Source organism: Hyla sarda, chromosome 7 (genome assembly GCF_029499605.1).
Source record: "Hyla sarda isolate aHylSar1 chromosome 7, aHylSar1.hap1, whole genome shotgun sequence".
Taxonomy (NCBI): domain Eukaryota; kingdom Metazoa; phylum Chordata; class Amphibia; order Anura; family Hylidae; genus Hyla; species Hyla sarda.
Genome location: NC_079195.1, coordinates 221,289,089 through 221,311,375, shown reverse-complemented (window position 1 = coordinate 221,311,375; position 22,287 = coordinate 221,289,089). Strand labels below are relative to the sequence as shown.

The window sequence follows — 22,287 nt, the reverse complement described above, 5'->3', positions numbered from 1 at the left end:
ACGGGAAACTCCAGAAAAGCAATTTGCCTCCAGCTGTTGCAAAACTACAACTCCCAGCATGCCCGGACAGCCAACGGCTGTCCGGGCATGCTGGAAGTTGCAGTTTTGCAACAGCTGGAGACACTGCTTGAGAAATACTGCCATGAAGACTTAAAGGGGTACACCGGTGAAAAACTTTTTTTTTTTTTTTTTTTTTTTTTTTTATCAACTGGTGCCAGAAAGTTAAACAGATTTGTAAATTACTTCTATTAAAAAAATCCTAATCCTTCCAGTACTTATTAGCTGCTGAATACTACAGCGGAAATTATGTTCTTTTTTGAAACACAGAGCTCTCTGCTGACATCATGAGCACAGTGCTCTCTGCTGACATCTCTGTCCATTTTAAGAACTGCCAGAGTAAAAGGAAATCCCCATAGCAAACATATGCTGTTCTGGACAGTTCCTAAAATGGACAGAGATGTCTGCTGACATCACGAGCACAGTGCTCTCTGCTGAGAGCTCTGTGTTTCAAAGAAGAACATAATTTCCGCTGTAGTATTCAGCAGCTAATAAGTACAGGAAGGATTAAGATTTTTTAATAGAAGTAATTTACAAATCTGTTTAACTTTCTGGCACCAGTTGATTTAAAAAAATAAATAAAAAAAAAAAAAAAGGTTTTCACCGGAGTACCTCTTTAACTATAAAGATGTTTCAGCTAGTTCCACTTGCAGTACCATTTTTCACCACAGCTGTTGCAATTTTTCCTCATAGACCGTAATGCAACAGCGCCACCAGTTGGAAAAATACTACAAAACAAGCAAAAACTTGGCTTGACGAATCACCTAATTGGCAGTGATTTTGGGACATATGTTCAATTGGACCCATGTTTCCCTGTACTACTCACATACTGTAAACTTGGATTTTGCTTAATTCCATATAAGTAGCCGGATCCCTGACGTTTAGTAAGAGAATATACGTCTCATTCATGTAAACAGATTAAAGATCCTGAGACATAAGAGACTAAAGAGAAGACGGGGGGACAGCTTTCCTTCTGCCGCGGTCTAGTCAGTATCTCAAGCTGCGAAACTTTGGTTTTTTCAGAACCAACATGGGCTGCTTGATCGTAGGCTTGTCTCCGAAGAGTCTGGCTTCACTCTCCGTCGTCGGGAAGCGGCTGCGGTAGATTTCGGGATATTCTTTCTGAAACTGAAAAAGCAAAATGTTGGATTCAATTGCTGCTATTCTATCTCACAAGGGCAATGCCCAGCTTTCCCAGTCCCCTGAATGGCAGATAAGCTTACCGTATATACTCGAGTATAGGCCGAGTTTTTCAGCACGATTTTTCGTGCTGAAAACACCCCCCTCGGCTTATACTCGAGTGAACTCCCCCACCCGCAGTGGTCTTCAACCTGCGGACCTCCAGAGGTTTCAAAACTACAACTCCCAGCAAGCCCGGGCAGCCATCGGCTGTCCGGGCTTGCTGGGAGTTGTAGTTTTGAAACCTCCGGAGGTCCGCAGGTTGAAGACCACTGCGGCCTTCAACATCATCCAGCCCCCTCTCACCCCCTTTAGTTCTGAGTACTCACCTCCGCTCGGCGCTGGTCCGGTCCTGCAGGGCTGTCCGGTGAGGAGGTGGTCCGGTGGGATACTGGTTCCGGGCTGCTATCTTCACCGGGGAGGCCTCTTCTAAGCGCTTCGGGCCCGGCCTCAGAATATTCACGTTGCCGTGACAACGACGCAGAGGTGCGTTCATTGCCAACGTACTTCTGCGTCATTGTTAAGGCAACGCCTCTATTCCGGGCCGGAAGCGCGGAGAAGAGGCGCCCCCGGTGAAGATAGCAGCCCGGACCACCTCCCCACCGGACCACCTCCTCTCCGGACAGCCCTGCAGGACCGGACCAGCGCCGAGCGGAGGTGAGTACTCAGAACTAAAGGGGGTGAGAGGGGGGCTGGATGATGTTGAAGGCCGCAGTGGTCTTCAACCTGCGGACCTCCGGAGGTTTCAAAACTACAACTCCCAGCAAGCCCGGACAGCCGATGGCTGCCCGGGCTTGCTGGGAGTTGTAGTTTTGAAACCTCTGGAGGTCCGCAGGTTGAAGACCACTGAGGGCGAATGATGAGAAGAGGATGATGAAGGGGGGGGTGTGGGGATGATGAAGGGGGGTGGGGATGATGAAGGGGGGGGGTGTGGGATGATAAGGGGATGATGAAGGGGGGATGTGTGGGATGATAAGGGGATGATGAAGGGGGGATGTGCGGGATGATAAGGGGATGATGAAGGGGGGATGTGCGGGATGATAAGGGGATGATGAAGGGGGGATGTGCGGGATGATAAGGGGATGATGAAGGGGGGATGTGCGGGATGATAAGGGGATGATGAAGGGGGGATGTGTGGGATGATAAGGGGATGATGAAGGGGGGATGTGTGGGATGATAAGGGGATGATGAAGGGGGGATGTGTGGGATGATAAGGGGATGATGAAGGGGGGATGTGTGGGATGATGACAAGGGGATGATGATGAGGATGTTAATGACGGGTCTGGATGATGACAGGGGGGGGGGTGAGGTATTTCCCACCCTAGGCTTATACTCGAGTCAATAACTTTTCCTGGGATTTTGGGTTGAAATTAGGGGTCTCGGCTTATACTCGGGTCGGCTTATACTCGAGTATATACGGTAATTATGGGAACAGTGAGAGATGAGGGGGCAACATGGCTGCTCAATATTAACCTGGGAAAGGTTTCTTTTGATTACTAGGACACATGATATTTTTCTCTGACTCCTCCCATTTCTGAGATGTTTCTCCACCTTGGTTGGAGTCATTTGTGGCAAATGTATCTGATTGGACAGGATTTGGGAAGACATGGCCCTGTCTATATAAGGTTTCAAAGCTGACAATATATATCAGAGTAAAATCCAAGCTATGAGGTGGAACGAACTGCCTGTAGAGCGCAGGCAGGATTGTGTGGAGGCACAGATCTAGAGAAGGGGACAAACATTTCTGATGTACTGTAAGTTACCAAGAGCTCAGTGGCCTCCATAATTCTTACATGGAGGAAGAAGAAACAACCAGGACTCTTTCTAGAGCTGCCGTCCCAACAAAACTAAGTTATTCAGGGAGAAGGACCTTGGTAAGAGAGGAGACCAAGAACCCAATGGTCACTATGGCAGAGCTCCAAAGATCCTGTGTACAGATGGGAGAAACTTCCAGAACCATCACTGCAGCCTCCACAATCTGAGCTTTATGGCAGAAAAAAGCTTCTCAGTAATAACACATGAAAGACGCCTCAATACTAAGCATCATGTCTGGGGGAAACCAGGTACTGCCCATCACCTGCCCAATACCATCCCTACAGTGATCATGGTGGGGGCAGCGTCATGTCTGGGGGAAACCAGGTACCGACCATCACCTGCCCAATACCATCCCTACAGTGATCATGGTGGGGGCAGCATCAAGTCTGGAGGAAACCAGGCACTGCCCATCACCTGCCCAATACCATCCCTACAGTGAAGTATGGTGGGGGCAGCATCATGTCTGGGGGAAACCAGGCACTGCCCATCACCTGCCCAATACCATCCCTACAGTGATCATGGTGGGGGCAGCATCATGTCTGGAGGAAACCAGGCACTGCCCATCACCTGCCCAATACCATCCCTACAGTGATCATGGTGGGGGCAGCATCATGTCTGGAGGAAACCAGGCACTGCCCATCACCTGCCCAATACCATCCCTACAGTGATCATGGTGGGGGCAGCATCATGTCTGGGGGAAACCAGGCACTGCCCATCACCTGCCCAATACCATCCCTACAGTGATCATGGTGGGGGCAGCATCATGTCTGGAGGAAACCAGGCACTGCCCATCACATGCCCAATACCATACCTACAGTGATCATGGTGGGGGCAGCATCATGTCTGGAGGAAACCAGGCACTGCCCATCACCTGCCCAATACCATCCCTACAGTGATCATGGTGGGGGCAGCATCATGTCTGGAGGAAACCAGGCACTGCCCATCACCTGCTCAATACCATCCATACAGGGATCATGGTGGGGGCAGCATCATGTCTGGAGGAAACCAGGCACTGCCCATCACCTGCCCAATACCATCCCTACAGTGATCATGGTGGGGGCAGCGTCATGTCTGGGGGAAACCAGGCACTGACCATCACCTGCCCAATACCATCCCTACAGTGATCATGGTGGGGGCAGCGTCATGTCTGGGGGAAACCAGGTACTGACCATCACCTGCCCAATACCATCCCTACAGTGATCATGGTGGGGGCAGCATCATGTCTGGGGGAAACCAGGCACTGCCCATCACCTGCCCAATACCATCCCTACAGTGATCATGGTGGGGGCAGCATCATGTCTGGGGGAAACCAGGCACTGCCCATCACCTGCCCAATACCATCCCTACAGGGATCATGGTGGGGGCAGCATCATGTCTGGGGGAAACCATGCACTGCCCAGAAAATCCCCAAATCCAGGTGTGTAAACCTTGTGGCCTCATCCCCAAGAAGACTGGAGGCCAGAATCACTGCCAAAAGGGGCCTCCATTACGTGCTGAGTAAAGGGTATGAATACTTATGTCACTGCAAGATTTTAGTTTTTCCTTTATAATAAATCAGCAAAGATTTCTACCATTCTGTGATCACAGTCATTATTGGGGATTGAGTGCAGAAAGATGGGGAACTTGATTTTTTAAATTTAAGCACAAGGCGCAACATAAAATGTGAAAAAAGCAATAGGGTGTGAAGACGTTCCGGATACAGTGTATATACCTTCATACCTGTTTGAGTTTTTTCTTCTTGTCCTTCATGGACAGATTCTTATCCCTCACAATGCTCTCCAGAAGCTCCACAATGGCGGTCTGTAACGTCGTTGCCTTTTGCTCCTCGAACTCCCGCGTGCTGATCTGCTTACAGAAGTAGAAGGCCGGAGTCGGGTCTGACGGGTCCTTCACCTTTAGGAAGAAACTCGAGTTAGCCACCATCAAATGCATACTTAGAAATGGCTAATGGGTTTAAAAAAAATAAATAATAAAAAAAAATTAAGGGAAAAAAGCAGAGCAGTGATCTTCAACCAGCGGACCTCTAGATGTTGCAAATCTACAACTCCCAGCATGCCCGGACAGCCGTTGGCTGTCCGGGCATGCCAGGAGTTGTAGTTTTGCAACATCTGGAGGTCCGCAGGTTGAAGACAACTGAGATAGAGGATAACTCTATATGACTCCAGCTGTTGCAAAACTACAACTCCCAGCATGCCCAGACAGCCGCTGTCTATAAAATAATAGAATATACATCTCATTCATGTAAACAGATAGAAGATCCTGAGACATAAAACTTTGAGTTAGCCACCATTAAATGCAAGCTGGGAAATTTCTAATGGGTGAAACTACAACTCCCATCATGCCTGTACAGTCAAAGCTGTATTCATTTCCAGTCTGCTCCTCTGCACTGCATAAGTTGTAGTCATCCAGGCAGAGCTAGGGTTATTTAGTATGAGAGAGTTTGCTAGATTCTCATGTGGCTAAACTGATTTTCAAAATGGTGTGCCTCCAGCTGCTGCAAAACTACAACTCAGCATACTGAGAGTTGTAGTTTTGTGATGGTTTAGGCCAGTGGGCCTCTAGCCGTTGCAAAACTACAACTCCTAGTATACCCTGACAATGGAAGGCTGATAGGAGCTGAAGTTTTGCCACAGCGGGAGGCACCCTGGTTGGGCATCACTGTGCTGGGACAAAGAATAGGAATCTAGCAAACTATCTTCCTAAATAACCCTGGCTCTGCCTGGATGACAACACCGTATGCAGTGCAGAGAAGCAGGCAGGGAATGAATACAGCTTTGGCTGTCCGGACATGCTGGTAGTTTTGCAACAGTTGGGGGCACACAGTTTTGAAAACAGGGATTTAGACACATGATAATGACATTAGGACCTACATGTGCTCTCTGGAGATACTGGATGTGATCCTGTACGGCCGTCTGCAGGTAACATGGCACTTGGAGGATCTCCTGGTGATGGTCCATAAGGAAGGAGACCAGCCTTGTAGCCAGAAGCTCATCCAGATCCACCTCTTCTGCACAGCACAACACGCAGCGGGAAAAAGTCTGGATCATCTGATATACAGAAGAAAACAAAATAAATAAAAAATAAAATAATGCGGATGGCGCTGCCAGCCATTTACATGGTAAAGTCTTACCAGAGATCTGGTGCCCATGGCATCGTGCAGGCGCGGCATATCCACGTTCTGGCTCATGCGGGCGATCATTCTCATCAGCAGCTGCAGCTTCCTGCGGTTCGGGGGCGGGAGGAGCAGACAGCAGAGCTGGAGGGCGTCTATGGCCACCCGCTCCAGGTGAGGCTGCAGCAAACCTGGGGGCAGGAGGGTCACAAGTGAGCGCATGGGGACACACACATGAGGACAGGGATGAATATTTAGAGGGGCCGGAGTAAATCATCCAATTGTCCCCAGGGTTGCTTCGGATGAGACAACCCCCTTTAAGATGGGCCAACATTACAGGGGTTATCCAGGATCAGACAACATTGTTCCAATAACAGCGCCACTTTTGTTACTCAGTTCGTGCACGGTATTGAAGCTCTGTTCAACTGAAGTGAATGGAGCAGAATTGCAACACCACACACAACCTGAGGACTGGCGTGGCGCCTGAGCAGCTATGTGTTTCTAGTCCTGGATAAGCAGAGAGTGATTTGCATTAGCTAATTAATACAAGGTCTTCTACTCTATTCACACCCAAAGCTGCATTTAATCTTCAATTTTAACAATAACCTGAAGATCAGCCACAATGTTTATAACATGGCTGCTTCTTCCTTCTAAAAAACAGCACCATATCTGACCCTAGGCCAGCGTTTTCCAACCAGAGGTGCCTCCAGGTGTTGTAAAACTACAACTCCCAGCATGCCCGGACAGCCAACGGCTGTCCGGGCATGCTGGGGTTGTAGTTTTGCAACAGCTGGATGCACCCCTGGTTGGGAAACACTCCCCTAAGCAGTAAGTGGTATTGCAGCTTAGCTCTATTCCATGCTACAGTACCGGACAGATCTTATGAAAAGGCTTCTGGACAACCCCTGTAAGGGCCCATCCACACTTCAGAATCTCCGCGCTGCCACCTATTGTTTTTCAAGTAGTACTCCAGTGGAAAACATTTTCTTTCCCTATCAACTGGCTCCAGAAAGTTATACAGATTTGTAAATTACTTCTATATAAAAAAGTCTTAATCCTTCCAGAACTTATCAGCTGCTGTATGCTCATCAGGAAGTTGTGTAGTTCTTTCCAGTCTGACCACAGTGCTCTCTGCTGACACCTCTGTCCGTGTCGAACTGTCCAGAGTAGGAGAGGTTTGCTATGGGGATTTGCTCCTGCTCTGGACAGTTCCTGACACGGACAGAGGTGTCAGCAGAGAGCACTGTGGTCAGACTGGAAAGAACTACACAACTTCCTGATGAGCATACAGCAGCTGATAAGTTCTGGAAGGATTAAGATTTTTATATAGAAGTCATTTACAAGTCTGTTTAACCTTCTGGAGCCAGTTGACACGATTTATTTTTTCCCACCAGAGTACCCCTTTAAATACTCCATAGAGTGAATAGGCGCCGATTGTCATCCGGGTTTCCACAAAGCTGCCTAAAAACCAGGAACCTAGAACTGTGATTGCAGCTTTGGGTGTGAATGTAGCATCAAAGGTTTCCTATAGCCACTTAGAAAAATCTGGGCACAAGTTTCTTGTTCTATTGCATTTTGGATATGAAATTAAGAAAAGGATCAGCCATAGAATTACTGCAGGAATCGATGGCCGGCGTGTACAGACGGACAGGACGTGCGATCCCATAAAGCATGAAACCCATAAATCACCACGTGTTGCATTATCAGGCGGAGCACATGCATCACCCAGATTTATAACAGCAGCTCAGAGGCCTATGGAATCCCATGTAAATCCACCACGTTCTACCATTTACCAGAGTCATCCATATAGAATTACCATTTCAGCAAAACAGGATTAAAGTTACAACTACAAGTGATGCGGCAGTCAGGATACTTGTATTGTGAATACAGCTCCGGAGGGGACTGGAGTAGAGTTCAAGGCGGCCTTGGACACAGACTGCAGATAAAACACTGTGCGGCTCCCACAATGCACTGCTCTCTGGAAACCAGAAGAATCCTGAATTTAGCTTCAGATGTAAGTGAAGGTAAAGCAGAAGGGGGCGGTTCAAGAATTCCGGCAGATGTGGGATTTGGCCGATCGATTAAAGGGTTACTCCGCCCCTAGACATCTTATCCCCTGTCCGACGGATAGGGGATGAGATGTCAGATCGCCGGGGTTGCCACCGCTGGCACCCCCTGCGATCTCTGCTGTGGCACCCCAGTCATCTGGTGCACGGAGCAAACGTCGCTCCATGCCGGATGACTGGCGATTTGGCATCGGAGGCTCGTGATGTCACGGCCATGCCCTGCCGTGGCGTCACGAGCCTACAGTGCAGCGGGACCCCTGCAATCAGACAAGATGCCCAGGTTCAGAGTAACCCTTTAAGAGGTTCCGACACCCCCATGGTCACTAGAACATTGAGTCCAGCGCTCTTGCTGTACCCCTTCAGCTTTTGGAGATGCCATCTGCGTTCTGATCGCATTCGTGCCTTGAAGATCAACCTTGAAGAGCTACCGATCTGCGGCAATGCTGGGGATAAGAAGAGAGCTGAGAGAATCCATGTCTGCAAGATCAGACTACACAGCATGTATTTGTAGTCTGTAACCATGGAGACTCATAGGCCTGCTCAGGAGCTGTATACACTAAATGGTCGGAGAGCTTTAAAATCGGGACTATGTGCAAAGCAGCTTGATTTGTAATGGAGCAATAAATATTATGGAAATTTTTTTTTTTTTTTTTTTTTTCTTTTTTACACAGCTAAATATATATATTAGGGATGCACCGAAATGGAAATTTTGGGCTGAACCCCACCCCCTTTTAAAAAAAAAAAAAAAATATAGTTTAACTTTTTTTGGGGATGTGATGTGACCAAAATCAGCAATTTTTGTGTTGGGGATTTTTCTTTTTTGCATTTACGACGTTCACAGTGCAGGATCAGAAACATAATTTATTAGTTAGCACAATTACACACATGGCGATACCAAATATGCTTATTTTTATTATTTTTTATATGGAAAATGGGAAAAGGAGGGCGATTTAAACTTAATTTGGAAGGGGTTAATGGGTGCTTTAAAAATTTTTTTTTTTTTTTTAGGCCATTAGGGGACTTTTAGGAGGAATCATTAGATTCCTCATACAGATCAATGGAGTTTCATAGAACTCCACTGATCTGTTTGATCCATGCTCATTTGATTGAGCCGGCTTAGCCAGGCTCAATCAAATGCAGAGCCACGGACCGGACAGAAGGAAGCAGAGGAAAGCCCTCCGGCTGCCTACATAGTGGATCGCCCCCTTACAATCGCGATCCACACCACTGGACCACCAGGGAGCTTTTACAGGTCCCTTTAGACGCCGCTGTCAGCTTTGATAGCGGCGATCTAAAGGGTTAATAGCCGGCCGCGGCGATGGCCGCATGTTGGCTATTAGCAGCGGCCCCAGTAACAAGAATTAGCAGGGGGCTGCGGGGCATTGTAGAAAAAGAAACATAGTTCAGCTATGACTAAGACTTGTTAACAAGTCGAAACGCATTGGTGCATTTCGTTTGCGTTTTTTATCATAATTTTTCATTTTGTACTACTTGGATTTTAACATGATCTAATAAAGCCTGAATTTTTACCAGACGGTGAGCCCAATTACCCTTTTCCTGTTGGCTGCGGGGCATGGCAGATGACGGACATCAGAGCAACCTGATGTCTGTCATTACAGGCAGATGTCAGCTGCTGACAGCAACAGGCATCTCCCACGTATGAAGCGGACCCGACCCGCGGCTCGCGTCATGTCCTCACCCGATCCCTGATGTACATGTATGCCATGGGTCGGGAAACAGTTAAGCCATGCCACCCCAAAAAATTTCGGGGCATCTCTAAATAAATATATTTTCATATTTTATGTGGATAGATATATAGATATATAGAGATATAATATATATATTAGAGATGAGCGAACTTACAGTAAATTCGATTCGTCACGAACTTCTCGGCTCGGCAGTTGATGACTTTTCTTGCGTAAATTAGTTCAGCCTTCAGGTGCTCCGGTGGGCTGGAAAAGGTGGATACAGTCCTAGTACTGCTAGGACTGTATCCACCTTTTCCAGCCCACCGGAGCACCGGAAAGCTGAACTAATTTATGCAGGAAAAGTCATCAACTGCCGAGCGGAGAAGTTCGTGACGAATCGAATTTACTGTAAGTTCGCTCATCTCTAATATAATACACACACACACATATATATACATATTATATATAATATATATATACACATACATATATATATATATATATTATATACACATACATATATATATATATAAAAAACTAATAAAATAAAAAATTAATTATATTATATATTTATAAATAATATATTTATGTATAATATAAAAAAAAATTATATATATTTATGGGATATTATTTCAAGCTATAGATACATGCACAAGTCAAGAGTCTAGACAGAAGATCATATTAGATTAGTGCGTTGTTTCCAAACCAGGGTTCCTCCACCTGTTGCAAAACTACAACTCCCAGCATGCCCGGACAGCCAAAGGCTGTCCAGGCATGCTGGAAGTTGTAGTTTTGCAACAGCTGGAGGCACCCTGGTAGGAAAACACTGGATTAGCGTGCAGGAAGCAGAACATGCACTATTAGGACTACATGCTGGATTACTGTGACTCACATGCAGGAAACATGCAAAAAACCTTACTTTCCGTGCCAGTGCAGGGCTGGTTAGCGTGCAGTGCGGAAGAGTTTGAGGGGAGAGAACTGGAAAGCTCCATATTGCTCTGACACAACCGTTTGGTGACGGCGACGCCTGGGTCGGCCGTTTCGCTTTCCTCGATAGAGCTCAAGCGTTTCTGCAGTCTGCCTTGGCCGGCCTGCCCGGGCCTGATGGTGATCTCAGCCACCGGAGTGTTTATACTAGTGCAGGACCCCAGATAGTCCCCCATGCTGCGCGATCTGGACAGTGTCCCGTAGTCCGGCCCATTTCGTTGCAGCAGCGCTTGGCCATTGCTCTCAGATACACTGTTCACACCGCGCTGGCTGCAAGGATTGTCAGGTGGAGGTAGAGTCGGGGAGCAGGTTAGAGAAACCGGAGAACAAGCCTGCGAGGAGTCAGAACAGGACACGTCTGTGATTCCCTCCAACGAGCAACTGCGCAGCCGGGATTTAAAGGGGGCATTAGCGTCCTTCCTGCCCGCGGAGAGGTTCTGACAGCTGCCACCCACGACCTTACTGTCCTTCGGCCGCCTGGCAAGGGAACTGTAAAGCTTCTCCCGGTTGGTATTGTGCAAAGCAAAGTCCTTGTGTTCCCTGCCGAGCTCGCCGAAGCTTTGGTCGTCGCCGTCTTCCTCGTCTTCGTTGGGCACCTTCCGTACCAGGCTGAGCAGCAGGCATTCCGTGGACTTAAAGTTTGTGTCGCTCAGTTTTTTGGACGGGGAGGATCGGGAGGCGGACGCTTCCTTCTTGGCTCTGTGCTTCCTGCTGCGCCTGCGGGGTACCGTAATGTAGCCACATACAACTAACCAGGAACGAAATAGAAGTTAATAATGTGCAGGGAAGTAGGAAATAAAAACGTGTGTAATGTTAGCGGCGGGCGGGTTAGTTACGACAGCGGCAAAGCACGGGAACACAGCAAACCGCAAGAAGCTCCATGCCAGCCGCAACAATCGTACTGGACACTAGAGGAGAAACTGGGAGGGAAGCATTCTGCTAAAATAATTCACGGGCCATACATCATGACACGGACCTTAGATCTGCATGCACCCCTTCTGAAACACTGCGCTGCTGAACGCCATGCTCTTTGCACATGATTCCATTCAGCTCCTGTCCTTCACATAAGCACTTCTCTCCTGAAACACTGTGCCAATGAAAGATTCGGACCCTTTCAGCATAATTTTTTTATTTCTTCCCGTATAATATCTTTTCTTGGCACGGGTTCAAGAACCAGGATCACCGGCTGTGTGTGTGTGATAGAGATATACAATACAGTGGTCCCTCAACATACGATGGTAATTCGTTCCCAACGACCCATCGTTTGTCGAATCCATCGTATGTTGAGGGATTCATGCAAAGTAAAGTATAGGAAGCTGTACTCGCCTGTCCCCACCGCTCCGGATGCTGTCCCGGGATCCTCCGGCTTCTTCCGCATCTTCTCCGGTGTCCAGGCCTCGCTTTCTGGTGAGGTTATTACGCTGCTGTGCCGGCGTGGCGTGCGTAGTGACATAATAACGACGCCGGAAAGCGAGGCCCGTACCCTGGAGAAGATACAGAAGACGCCGGAGGATCGCGAAGTGGACCCGGAGCAGCAGGGATAGGTAAGCGAACCTGCTGGGGCACATTACACTGCTATCCGACAGCAGCTTAAGCATTTTGCGCTGTCTGATAGCAGTTAATGCGTTGGCCCCTGACATATAAAAGCATCGTATGTCGGGTTAATTGTATAAATAAAATAATAAAAAAAAAAAAAAAAATATACTAATACTAATGCTATATATATATATATATATTTATTATATCTCTCACACACAGCAGGTGATCCTGGTTATTAAAATTATATTATAATATATATATATATAAATATATATATACATACATATATATATATATATATTATATATAAATATATATATATATAAATATATATACATAAATATATATACATAAATATATATACAAATATATATACAAATATATATACAAATATATATACAAATATATATACAAATATATATACAAATATATATACAAATATATACACAAATATATACATACATACATATATACACATATATATACACATATATATACACATATATACACACACAAATTACATACAATAACATTATAATGTGTGTGTATACATAAACATTTTAAGAACCAGGATCACCTGCCGTGAGTGTGTGTATATATTCTATCTACATACACATTATATATATATATATATATATATATATATATATATATATATATATATATATATATATATATTTTTTATTACACATAAGGGGTTAAAGCATAAGGGATAACCCTTTTCTGTATGCACACCCGAGACCCTCCTACTGAGATCTCCAATGCACGGCCCAGTCTCTCCTTGCGCATGGAGCAGCATGTATCTGGAGTGCTGTACTCTGGTACTACCATAGACATGCATAGGGAAAGACTGGGCACAGTTCTGAAGATAGCAGGGGACCCCCCACCTCTAGTGATAGGTTTTATAGTAGTGACCCTTTAAAAGGGAATCTCATCAGTATCACCCGCACTAATCTGTTACAGGCTGGTTGTGCGGGTGACAGTGATAATGATACTTACCTGCCCCTGATCCGACAGCCCGATCTTCTCTTTATTCGGATGACAGGCTTGGTGCATAGGTAGCTCTAGGAGCACACGGACGTCACCGCTGCTGTTTGACTGTGAGCAGGCTTGACGAATCAGCAGCAATGATGTCAGCGTGCTTCGCCCATGCACCAAGCCTGCCAGCCAGCTGAATAAAGAAGTTAATAGCTGGCCCACGGATCGGGGAGAGGCAAGTATCATCAGTGTCACCCACACTACCTGCCTGTACCAACAGGTCAGTGGGGGTGACTGATGCCAGATTCCCTTCAAACTATAAGGGAGGGACAACCCCTTTCCTATATGCACTATGGAGGTAACAGCATTCCTGCCTAATAGGAAGAATGTAAAGCTGCCTCAGTAAGTGGCTTTTACTTGACTTCAGTAGAGATCACGTAACTTGGTGGCTGCTTCCCTTGGTAACAAACACTGATCAAAAAGTGATCCCAGCCGCTGACAATGGCTCATCCAGCGCAGCTATCCCCCTTAGGGTCTATTCACACCTATACTATCCTGCATATATTTGACGCGCAGGATTTGAAGCGGTGTTCAGTCATTTAGTTTACATTAAAAGCTGCTACTTTAAATCCTGTACATCAAATACCCACAGGACACTGTACGTGTGAATCCACTCTTTACTACCAAATCCCAAGACGTAATGCGTGAAGGTGACCATTATATAAGAGCCAGAGGTCCACGTACCACTATTACAGCATCCTCAGCCATGCAAGACAATACAGTGGACTGAACCTTGTGCCGCAATAGTACAGGAAACGTTACGTTCTAACCGGGGAAGTAAAAGCTACAGACGCTGATCTCCGGCCACCAGACAACGAGCAACAGGAACACGAACGGCTCCACCGACCACTTACCCAGGATATTAACAAAAAGCTCATAATACTCGTATGTGAGGAGGGGCTCCGGGAGGTTCAGGAAGTAGTCAGCGACCGTTCTGAAGACGTCGCGCTCAAAGCCGGGATAGGAGGGCTGACTCATGTCATTATGTCTTGGCCCTAAAATAAAAAATATATATATTTGGGATAGTGTCACTACAGGCCACAATTTGACTTGGTGTTCATCCTATAAACCATGGAGGATAGAATGGTTAATAAAGGATCGACTGTACATTTCTGCTCAAGCTTTACAGTCCTATCAACCTTAAAAAAAAAAAAAAGATGAGATAGATTAGAGATAGAGATAGAATATATATCCTAGGACTGTATCCACCTTTTCCAGCCCACCGGAGCACCTGAAAGCTGAACTAATTTACGCAGGATAAGTCATCAACTGCCGAGCTGAGAAGTTTGTGACGAATCGAATTTACTGTAAGTTCGCTCATCTCTTATATATATTTATTAATAATAAATAAAAATAAATAAAACAATAATAAATAATAATAAACACACACACACACACACACACACACACACACACACACACACACGTGTCAGAGTTTAGACAGAAGATCATTTTGGATTAGTGTTGCGTTTCCCAACCAGGGGACCTCCAGCTGTTGTCAAACTACAACTCCCAACATGCCCGAACAGCCAAGGGCTGTCCGGGCATGTTGGGAGTTGTGGTTTTGCAACAGCTGGAGGCACCCTGGTTGAGAAACACTGGAAAAAAGCAGGACATGCATATTTAGTGGATTACCATAAACAAAAAAACACCAAAAAAAACAAATAAAAATAAATAAAGTGCATTCATGTTGCCATTTGTTTCCCCAATTCTGCAATTTAAATTCCCGAGTTGAAATGTACTAAAAAAGGCTTTAAATCTAATACACACTATTTTATTGGAGGAGAAGAATTTGGGGAATCAGACAATAACCAAAGTGTAAACTAAACCCTACAACTCTCGAATACTCACAATTCGCAAGACACTTCATTGCAGACAAGACCCAGTGAGGGAGATCATCTGGAAGAACAAAGAGAAGTCAGCAAGAAAACGTAAAACCAAATACGTAAACCAAAAACGTAAAAGAAACTTCACCAGTCTTGTCTTGCAGGAAGACGACTCCATGTTTGCTGGTGTGCGTCATATTGTACATGATATGTCCGGGGTTCATCTGCTCGGGATTCAGGACTTCGTCCAATGACGGGAGAGCGAGGATTTTCTGAAGACTAGAAGCAAAGAAATAAAATTAAAGTAACAATATTAAAATTTGCAACCTGTGGCTCCATAGCTGCTTCCTAAGGGCCCGTCCACACAGCTGAAAGCAGTACTGCAGTCTTAGACCATCTTATCAGTGTCTGATCGGGGGGGGTTCTGACTGCTGGGACTCCTACGATCTCCCTCTCTGTGCGTGTTGTCGACCTCATTGCATGAACGCTGCATCTCCGCCTCTCCCATAGAGCTACATGGAGGAGGAGTGTAGGTCGCAGCGTTATGCTGCGGCCAACACGCCTCCTGCACGGGAGAGCCAGGGCCCCGTACAGGCGACCGGTGGGGGGGGGGGGGGGGGGGGGTTAATAGGGGGGAGTATGATAAGATGTCTGATCGCAGAGGGCCCCCATGATCTCTGCTGAGGCACCCCAGAAACCCGGTGCATGGAGCGAACTTTGCGGATGACTGGCGATGCGGGGCTGAGGCTCGGCCAAGCCCCCTCAATGCAAGTCTATGGGAGGGAGCATGGCCGGGACGAGCAGGCGCTGCACCCGACGCTCTAAACACCGGGTGCAGCAGCATCTAACAGCAGGGAGATCCAATCAGACATCTTATCCCCTATCCTCTGGATAGGGTATAAGATGTCTAGGGGCAGAGAACCCCTTTAACTTTAAAAAAGTGTGTCCCAACCAGGGTGCCTCCAGCTGTTGCAAAACAAAAGCTACTACTCGAAGTCTTGCAACAGCTGGAGGCACTGCTGGTTTGGACACACTGTCATACTTACTGGACTAGAGCAATGTTTCCCCAGATATCTTCTATATCCTTTTTGGCCAGTTCCTTGGTGCCAGGGTTATCACTTTCCATATCTATGTCCATTGCTTCGGTGCCTTCATTTTCTTGTTCGTCCTACAGAGATCAAGAACGATAAGTTAAAGGGGTACTCCGGTGGAAAACTTTTTATTTTTATTTATTTATTTTAAATGAACTGGTGCCAGAAAGTTAAACCGATTTGGAAATTACTTCTATTAAAAAAAAAAAAATCTTAATCCTTCCAGTACTTTTTAGCAGCTGTATACTACAGAGGAAAATCTTTATTTTTTCAATTTCTTTTTTGTCTTGTCCACAGTGCTCTCTGCTGACACCTGATGCCCGTATCAGGAACTGTCCAGAGCAGCAAAGGTTTGCTATGGGGATTTTCTCCTGCTCTGGACAGTTCCTGATACGGGCATCAGGTGTCAGCAGAGAGCACTGTGGACAAGACAAAAAAGAAATTCAAAAAGTAGAGAATTTCCTCTGTAGCATACAGCTGCTAAAAAGTACTAAAAGGATTAAGATTTTTTAATCGAAGTAATTTACAAATCTGTTTAACTTTGTGGCACCAGTTGACTTATAAAAAAAAAAAAAAATTTTTTTTTTTTAAATTCCACCGGAGTACCCCTTTAACGCGTGAAATGAAGCATCCACATATATACGTCTGGCGTGAGCAGAGCTGCAGTATACAGCATTGGGGGAAGAGTAGCTAAATGGAAGCTTTAAAGGGGTACTCCACTGGCCAGCGTTTGGACGTGTTGTGCGTGCCACGCCCCCTCGTGACATCAGGCCACGCCCCTCAATGTAAGTCTATGGGAAGGGGGCATGGCAGCCATCATGCCCCCTCCCATACACTTGCATTGAGGGGGCATGGCCTGACGGCACTAGGGGGCGTGGCCAACCCCCGCACAGAGCGGCCAGTGGAGTACCCCTTTAACCCCTCAGGAGCTGTGTGATGTCCATCGAAGCCGGAGTCACTGATTGCAGCTGAAGATTTCCTACCTTGCCGTCCAGAGATCCCGGTCTTTTTGGGGTCCTCTTGGAGAAATGCGGCATCTTGAAGAGATGCTCCTTCTCCTTGAAGACGTTCTCCAAGCTGCTTCTTTTCCACAGAGGCTGTCGGCTGGGAATGGTCTTTATTGGGGACGTCGAGGGGAACCTGCTCGAAACCGTGAAAGTTAGTTTATCATGTAGGGGAGAGTTCCTCAAATTGAGGTGGCCCAACAATCCCCACCGGTACCCTGTAGGATAATGTTGTCCAACCTCGTGGTTGCAAAACTACAATTCCCAGCATGCCCTGACAGCCGAAGGCTGTCAGGGCATGCTGGGAGTTGTAGTTTTGCATCTACTAGAGGACCACAGGTTGCATCCATAGGAGACTTCACCATACCTGAACAGCTGGTGGTTATCCTCCAGGTCCTCGGTGCCCCATCGGCCCTTCAGGTCCTCGATGACGTGGTTCTTCAAGAACTTCCTGAGGAGCTGGATGGTCTGCTGCCGCGTCACGTCCGAGCCGAAGTTACTGTTGTTCCTGAGGAGGTGATGCAGCCAGTCTATGGCTTCCGAGGCGGTGAAGCAGTTGCCGTAGGTCTTGAAGCTCTGCCTGTGTTTCTTCAGGGGCATGCCGGCGCGGAAGTACTTGGTGATTTCATTCCACTGAAGACGGGATGAGATGGGAGTCAATAAGTTACCGGCAAAACTGCACTGCCCATCAGTCAGAACACAGCGCCCCCTATCCCTGTATTAGTAAGGTGCATGTTTCAATCAGTGATCTGGTCTCACAATTCCTCCGTTTGGCTATACTTGCCTACCAGGGAGTGAAGGGTCTCTATACACGTTAGAGAAAAAGTTCCCCGGTTTTGGCAGGACGGCCTCACTATACTATGTGTATGGGGGTTTCCTAACAGTTAAATGGGCACTGTCAGACATTAACCTTTTAAATATACTTAGGAACATTTTATTTCCTTTTTTATAGTAATCATGGCAAGCACAGGCATGGACCAAGTCCAGTAAGTGAGGGTGGGCTAGTACTCCCCCGTGCCCTCCCCCGCCCGATGGCCCTCCCCCGTGCCCTCCCCCGCCCGATGGCCCTCCCCCGCCCGATGGCCCTCCCCCGCCCGATGGCCCTCCCCCGCCCGATGGCCCTCCCCCGCCCGATGGCCCTCCCCCGTGCCCTCCCCCGCCCGATGGCCCTCCCCCGTGCCCTCCCCCGCCCGATGGCCCTCCCCCGTGCCCTCCCCCGCCCGATGGCCCTCCCCCGTGCCCTCCCCCGCCCGATGGCCCTCCCCCGTGCCCTCCCCCGCCCGATGGCCCTCCCCCGTGCCCTCCCCCGCCCGATGGCCCTCCCCCGTGCCCTCCCCCGCCCGATGGCCCTCCCCCGCCCGATGGCCCTCCCCCGTGCCCTCCCCCGCCCGATGGCCCTCCCCCGTGCCCTCCCCCGCCCGATGGCCCTCCCCCGTGCCCTCCCCCGCCCGATGGCCCTCCCCCGTGCCCTCCCCCGCCCGATGGCCCTCCCCCGTGCCCTCCCCCGCCCGATGGCCCTCCCCCGTGCCCTCCCCCGCCCGATGGCCCTCCCCCGTGCCCTCCCCCGCCCGATGGCCCTCCCCCGTGCCCTCCCCCGCCCGATGGCACTCCCCCGTGCCCTCCCCCGCCCGATGGCACTCCCCCGTGCCCTCCCCCGCCCGATGGCACTCCCCCGTGCCCTCCCCCGCCCGATGGCACTCCCCCGTGCCCTCCCCCGCCCGATGGCACTCCCCCGTGCCCTCCCCCGCCCGATGGCACTCCCCCGTGCCCTCCCCCGCCCGATGGCACTCCCCCGTGCCCTCCCCTGCCCGATGGCACTCCCCCGTGCCCTCCCCTGCCCGATGGCACTCCCCCGTGCCCTCCCCTGCCCGATGGCACTCCCCCGTGCCCTCCCCTGCCCGATGGCACTCCCCCGTGCCCTCCCCTGCCCGATGGCACTCCCCCGTGCCCTCCCCTGCCCGATGGCACTCCCCCGTGCCCTCCCCTGCCCGATGGCACTCCCCCGTGCCCTCCCCTGCCCGATGGCACTCCCCCGTGCCCTCCCCTGCCCGATGGCACTCCCCCGTGCCCTCCCCTGCCCGATGGCACTCCCCCGTGCCCTCCCCTGCCCGATGGCACTCCCCCGTGCCCTCCCCTGCCCGATGGCACTTCCCCGTGCCCTCCCCTGCCCGATGGCACTCCCCCGTGCCCTCCCCTGCCCGATGGCACTCCCCCGTGCCCTCCCCTGGTCTGAAGATTAGTTGCCACCAGGTGTTTGAAGGGGGTCAACACTATGTGGCAGCAGTTTACATTCCGATCCCCATTAAGAACACATGCATGCACAGCGGAACTGAGCGTGCATGTACAGGGGGTTCAGAGACATGGCTATAAGTCAAATTAGTTTTTCCACAACAGCTCTCTTAAAGGGATACTCCGCCCCTAGACATCTTATCCCCTATACAAAGGATAGGTAAGAAGTAGATTGATGGGGGTCCAGCTGCTAGGTGACCCCAAAAACAGGGACATAGTTGTACCCAAAATAAACGGAGCGCATCAGACCTGCATGGCTACCAAGAAACGTTAAGTGGCCTCATAGAGAAGGAAGAGATCGGGGGCCGTGCTCCATTCGTTACGGAGACAATTAAGTAGTCGGATCCCCCACCAATCAGTGTTTCCTAACCAAGGTGCCTCCAGCAGTAGCATAACTACAACTCCCAGCATGGAGGCAACCTGGTCGGGAAACACTGCCTTATCCTATGGATAGGAACAGTAAGTAGGATCTGACTACAAATGGTGTTTGCATGTAGTCTGTAACCATAGAGACACATAGTTCTGCGTATGGGCTGCATACAGATACAGGTCATTTTTAAATTCAAGGCTACATGTAAAAAAGTAGTTGTAAATGTATACACACGCGTTCCGGGACGGCTGATTTTTTTTATTCCTATATGTAGGGGCCTTTCAAAACTGTTACCCTTGGAAATAGTTTAGCTCCACCCACTGTCAGTCATGTGACGCAATTGAGCGCTATCCCAATCCGCCATCTTCTCTGGGTACAGGAATCTGAATGTCGATATGGTATATAAGGTGCTGTTCACTATATACCAGTGGCCTCTAAACTGTGGACCTCTAGCTGTTGCACAACTACAACTCCCAGCATGCTCGGACAGCCAACGGCTGTCCGGGCATGCAGGAAGTTGTAGTTTTGTGGAAGGTCTACAGGTTAGAGACCTTGGCTATATACCATCTGCCAGGGGCACCACAACACCCACAATGACATATGGAAGGAATCTCCACAGGAGACAAGGACAGAGCCGGGAAATGGAGGATAAATGTCTGCGGGGGAAGGGAGCGTCATCTGTGGAGGCCACAGGGTCCGGATGTAAGGCCACATGTCTATGGGGGAAACTGGTCTATACTGGATGATATAAGGAAACCAGAGAGAAATCCCACAGGAGACTGGAAAACTAACTTGTTGTGATGTCGTATAATGGTGTATAAGTCGTACAGTTCTATGTGTGATAGAGATATATATATATATATATATATATATATATATATATATATATATATACACACACACACACAACTCTATGGGTGACATGTATGATCTCTCATATATATACAGCTCTATGGGTGACATGTATGATCACATATGCAGTTTATATATATATATATATATATATATATATATATATATATATATATATACATACACACTCCGTCTGTCCGGTAGAACATATAACACCCCAGTACACACACACCTCTATGGGTGACATGTATGTATGATCAGTATATACACACACCTCTATGGGTGACATGTATGTATGTATGATCAGTATATACACACACCTCTATGGGTGACATGTATGTATGTATGATCAGTATATACACACACCTCTATGGGTGACATGTATGTATGATCAGTATATACACACACCTCTATGGGTGACATGTATGTATGATCAGTATATACACACACCTCTATGGGTGACATGTATGTATGATCAGTATATACACACACCTCTATGGGTGACATGTATGTATGATCAGTATATACACACAGCTCTATGGGTGACATGTATGTATGTATGATCAGTATATACACACACCTCTATGGGTGACATGTATGTATGATCAGTATATACACACACACAGCTCTATGGGTGACATGTATGTATGATCAATATATACACACACACAGCTCTATGGGTGACATGTATGATCTATATACACACACAGCTCTATGGGTGACATGTATGATCACATATGCAGTTATATATATATATATATACATACACACTCCGTCTGTCCGGTAGAACATATAACACCCCAGTACACACACACCTCTATGGGTGACATGTATGTATGATCAGTATATACACACAGCTCTATGGGTGACATGTATGATCTCATATGCAGTTCTATATATATCTGTCCGGTAGAACACCTATAACACCCCAGTACACACACATCCCGGCCCCGGTATCACAGCGCTCCGCACACAATCCATTACCAGTTTGGTGGCCCTATAGGGCCCCGGGGTGATGATACGACTCTCCATTGCCCGGTACAGGTGACCGGAGCCGCCCGCGGCCCTTTAATCCGCCCGAAACACGTGACCAGACCTCCGGACCTTCAACCGTTCACCACGGAGGTTTGAAAATGGAGCACAAAATAGAGCCGAGCCGTGATTGGATCAGCGGAAAGGGCACGTGGTACAACATCCACCAATCAGCGCTTAGTAAGCAAATAAGCCTAGTTACTTGCTGAGCGCTGGGATGTTATGTGACACTACAACTCCCAGCATGTCCTAGCCACTGTACCTGTGGTGCCTGATCTGATGTGACACTACAACTCCCAGCATGTCCTAGCCACTCTACCTGTGGTGCCTGATCTGATGTGA

General features: G+C 48.2%; 1 protein-coding gene across 2 annotated transcripts; it reads right to left on the bottom strand.

Annotated features, from left to right (window-relative positions):
- Positions 1–633: 633 nt before the first annotated feature.
- On the bottom strand, positions 634–22,055 carry DEPDC1 (DEP domain containing 1). 2 transcript variants are annotated; one of them, XM_056532761.1, is made up of 12 exons: positions 21,898–22,055; positions 17,770–18,035; positions 17,382–17,538; positions 16,354–16,475; positions 15,456–15,586; positions 15,333–15,380; positions 14,336–14,476; positions 10,837–11,652; positions 6,182–6,354; positions 5,922–6,098; positions 4,771–4,944; positions 634–1,185 (listed from the first exon to the last, which is right to left on the bottom strand). In XM_056532761.1, the coding sequence occupies exons 1-12, from the start codon at positions 21,943–21,945 to the stop codon at positions 1,045–1,047; spliced, it is 2,394 nt and encodes a 797-aa protein (XP_056388736.1). In that variant the 5' UTR covers positions 21,946–22,055; the 3' UTR covers positions 634–1,044. The 2 variants fall into 2 exon arrangements, with proteins under 2 accessions (XP_056388736.1, XP_056388737.1); XM_056532762.1 differs by lacking the exon at positions 10,837–11,652 and having other exon boundaries at positions 635–1,185.
- Between the last annotated feature and the right edge of the window lie 232 nt (positions 22,056–22,287).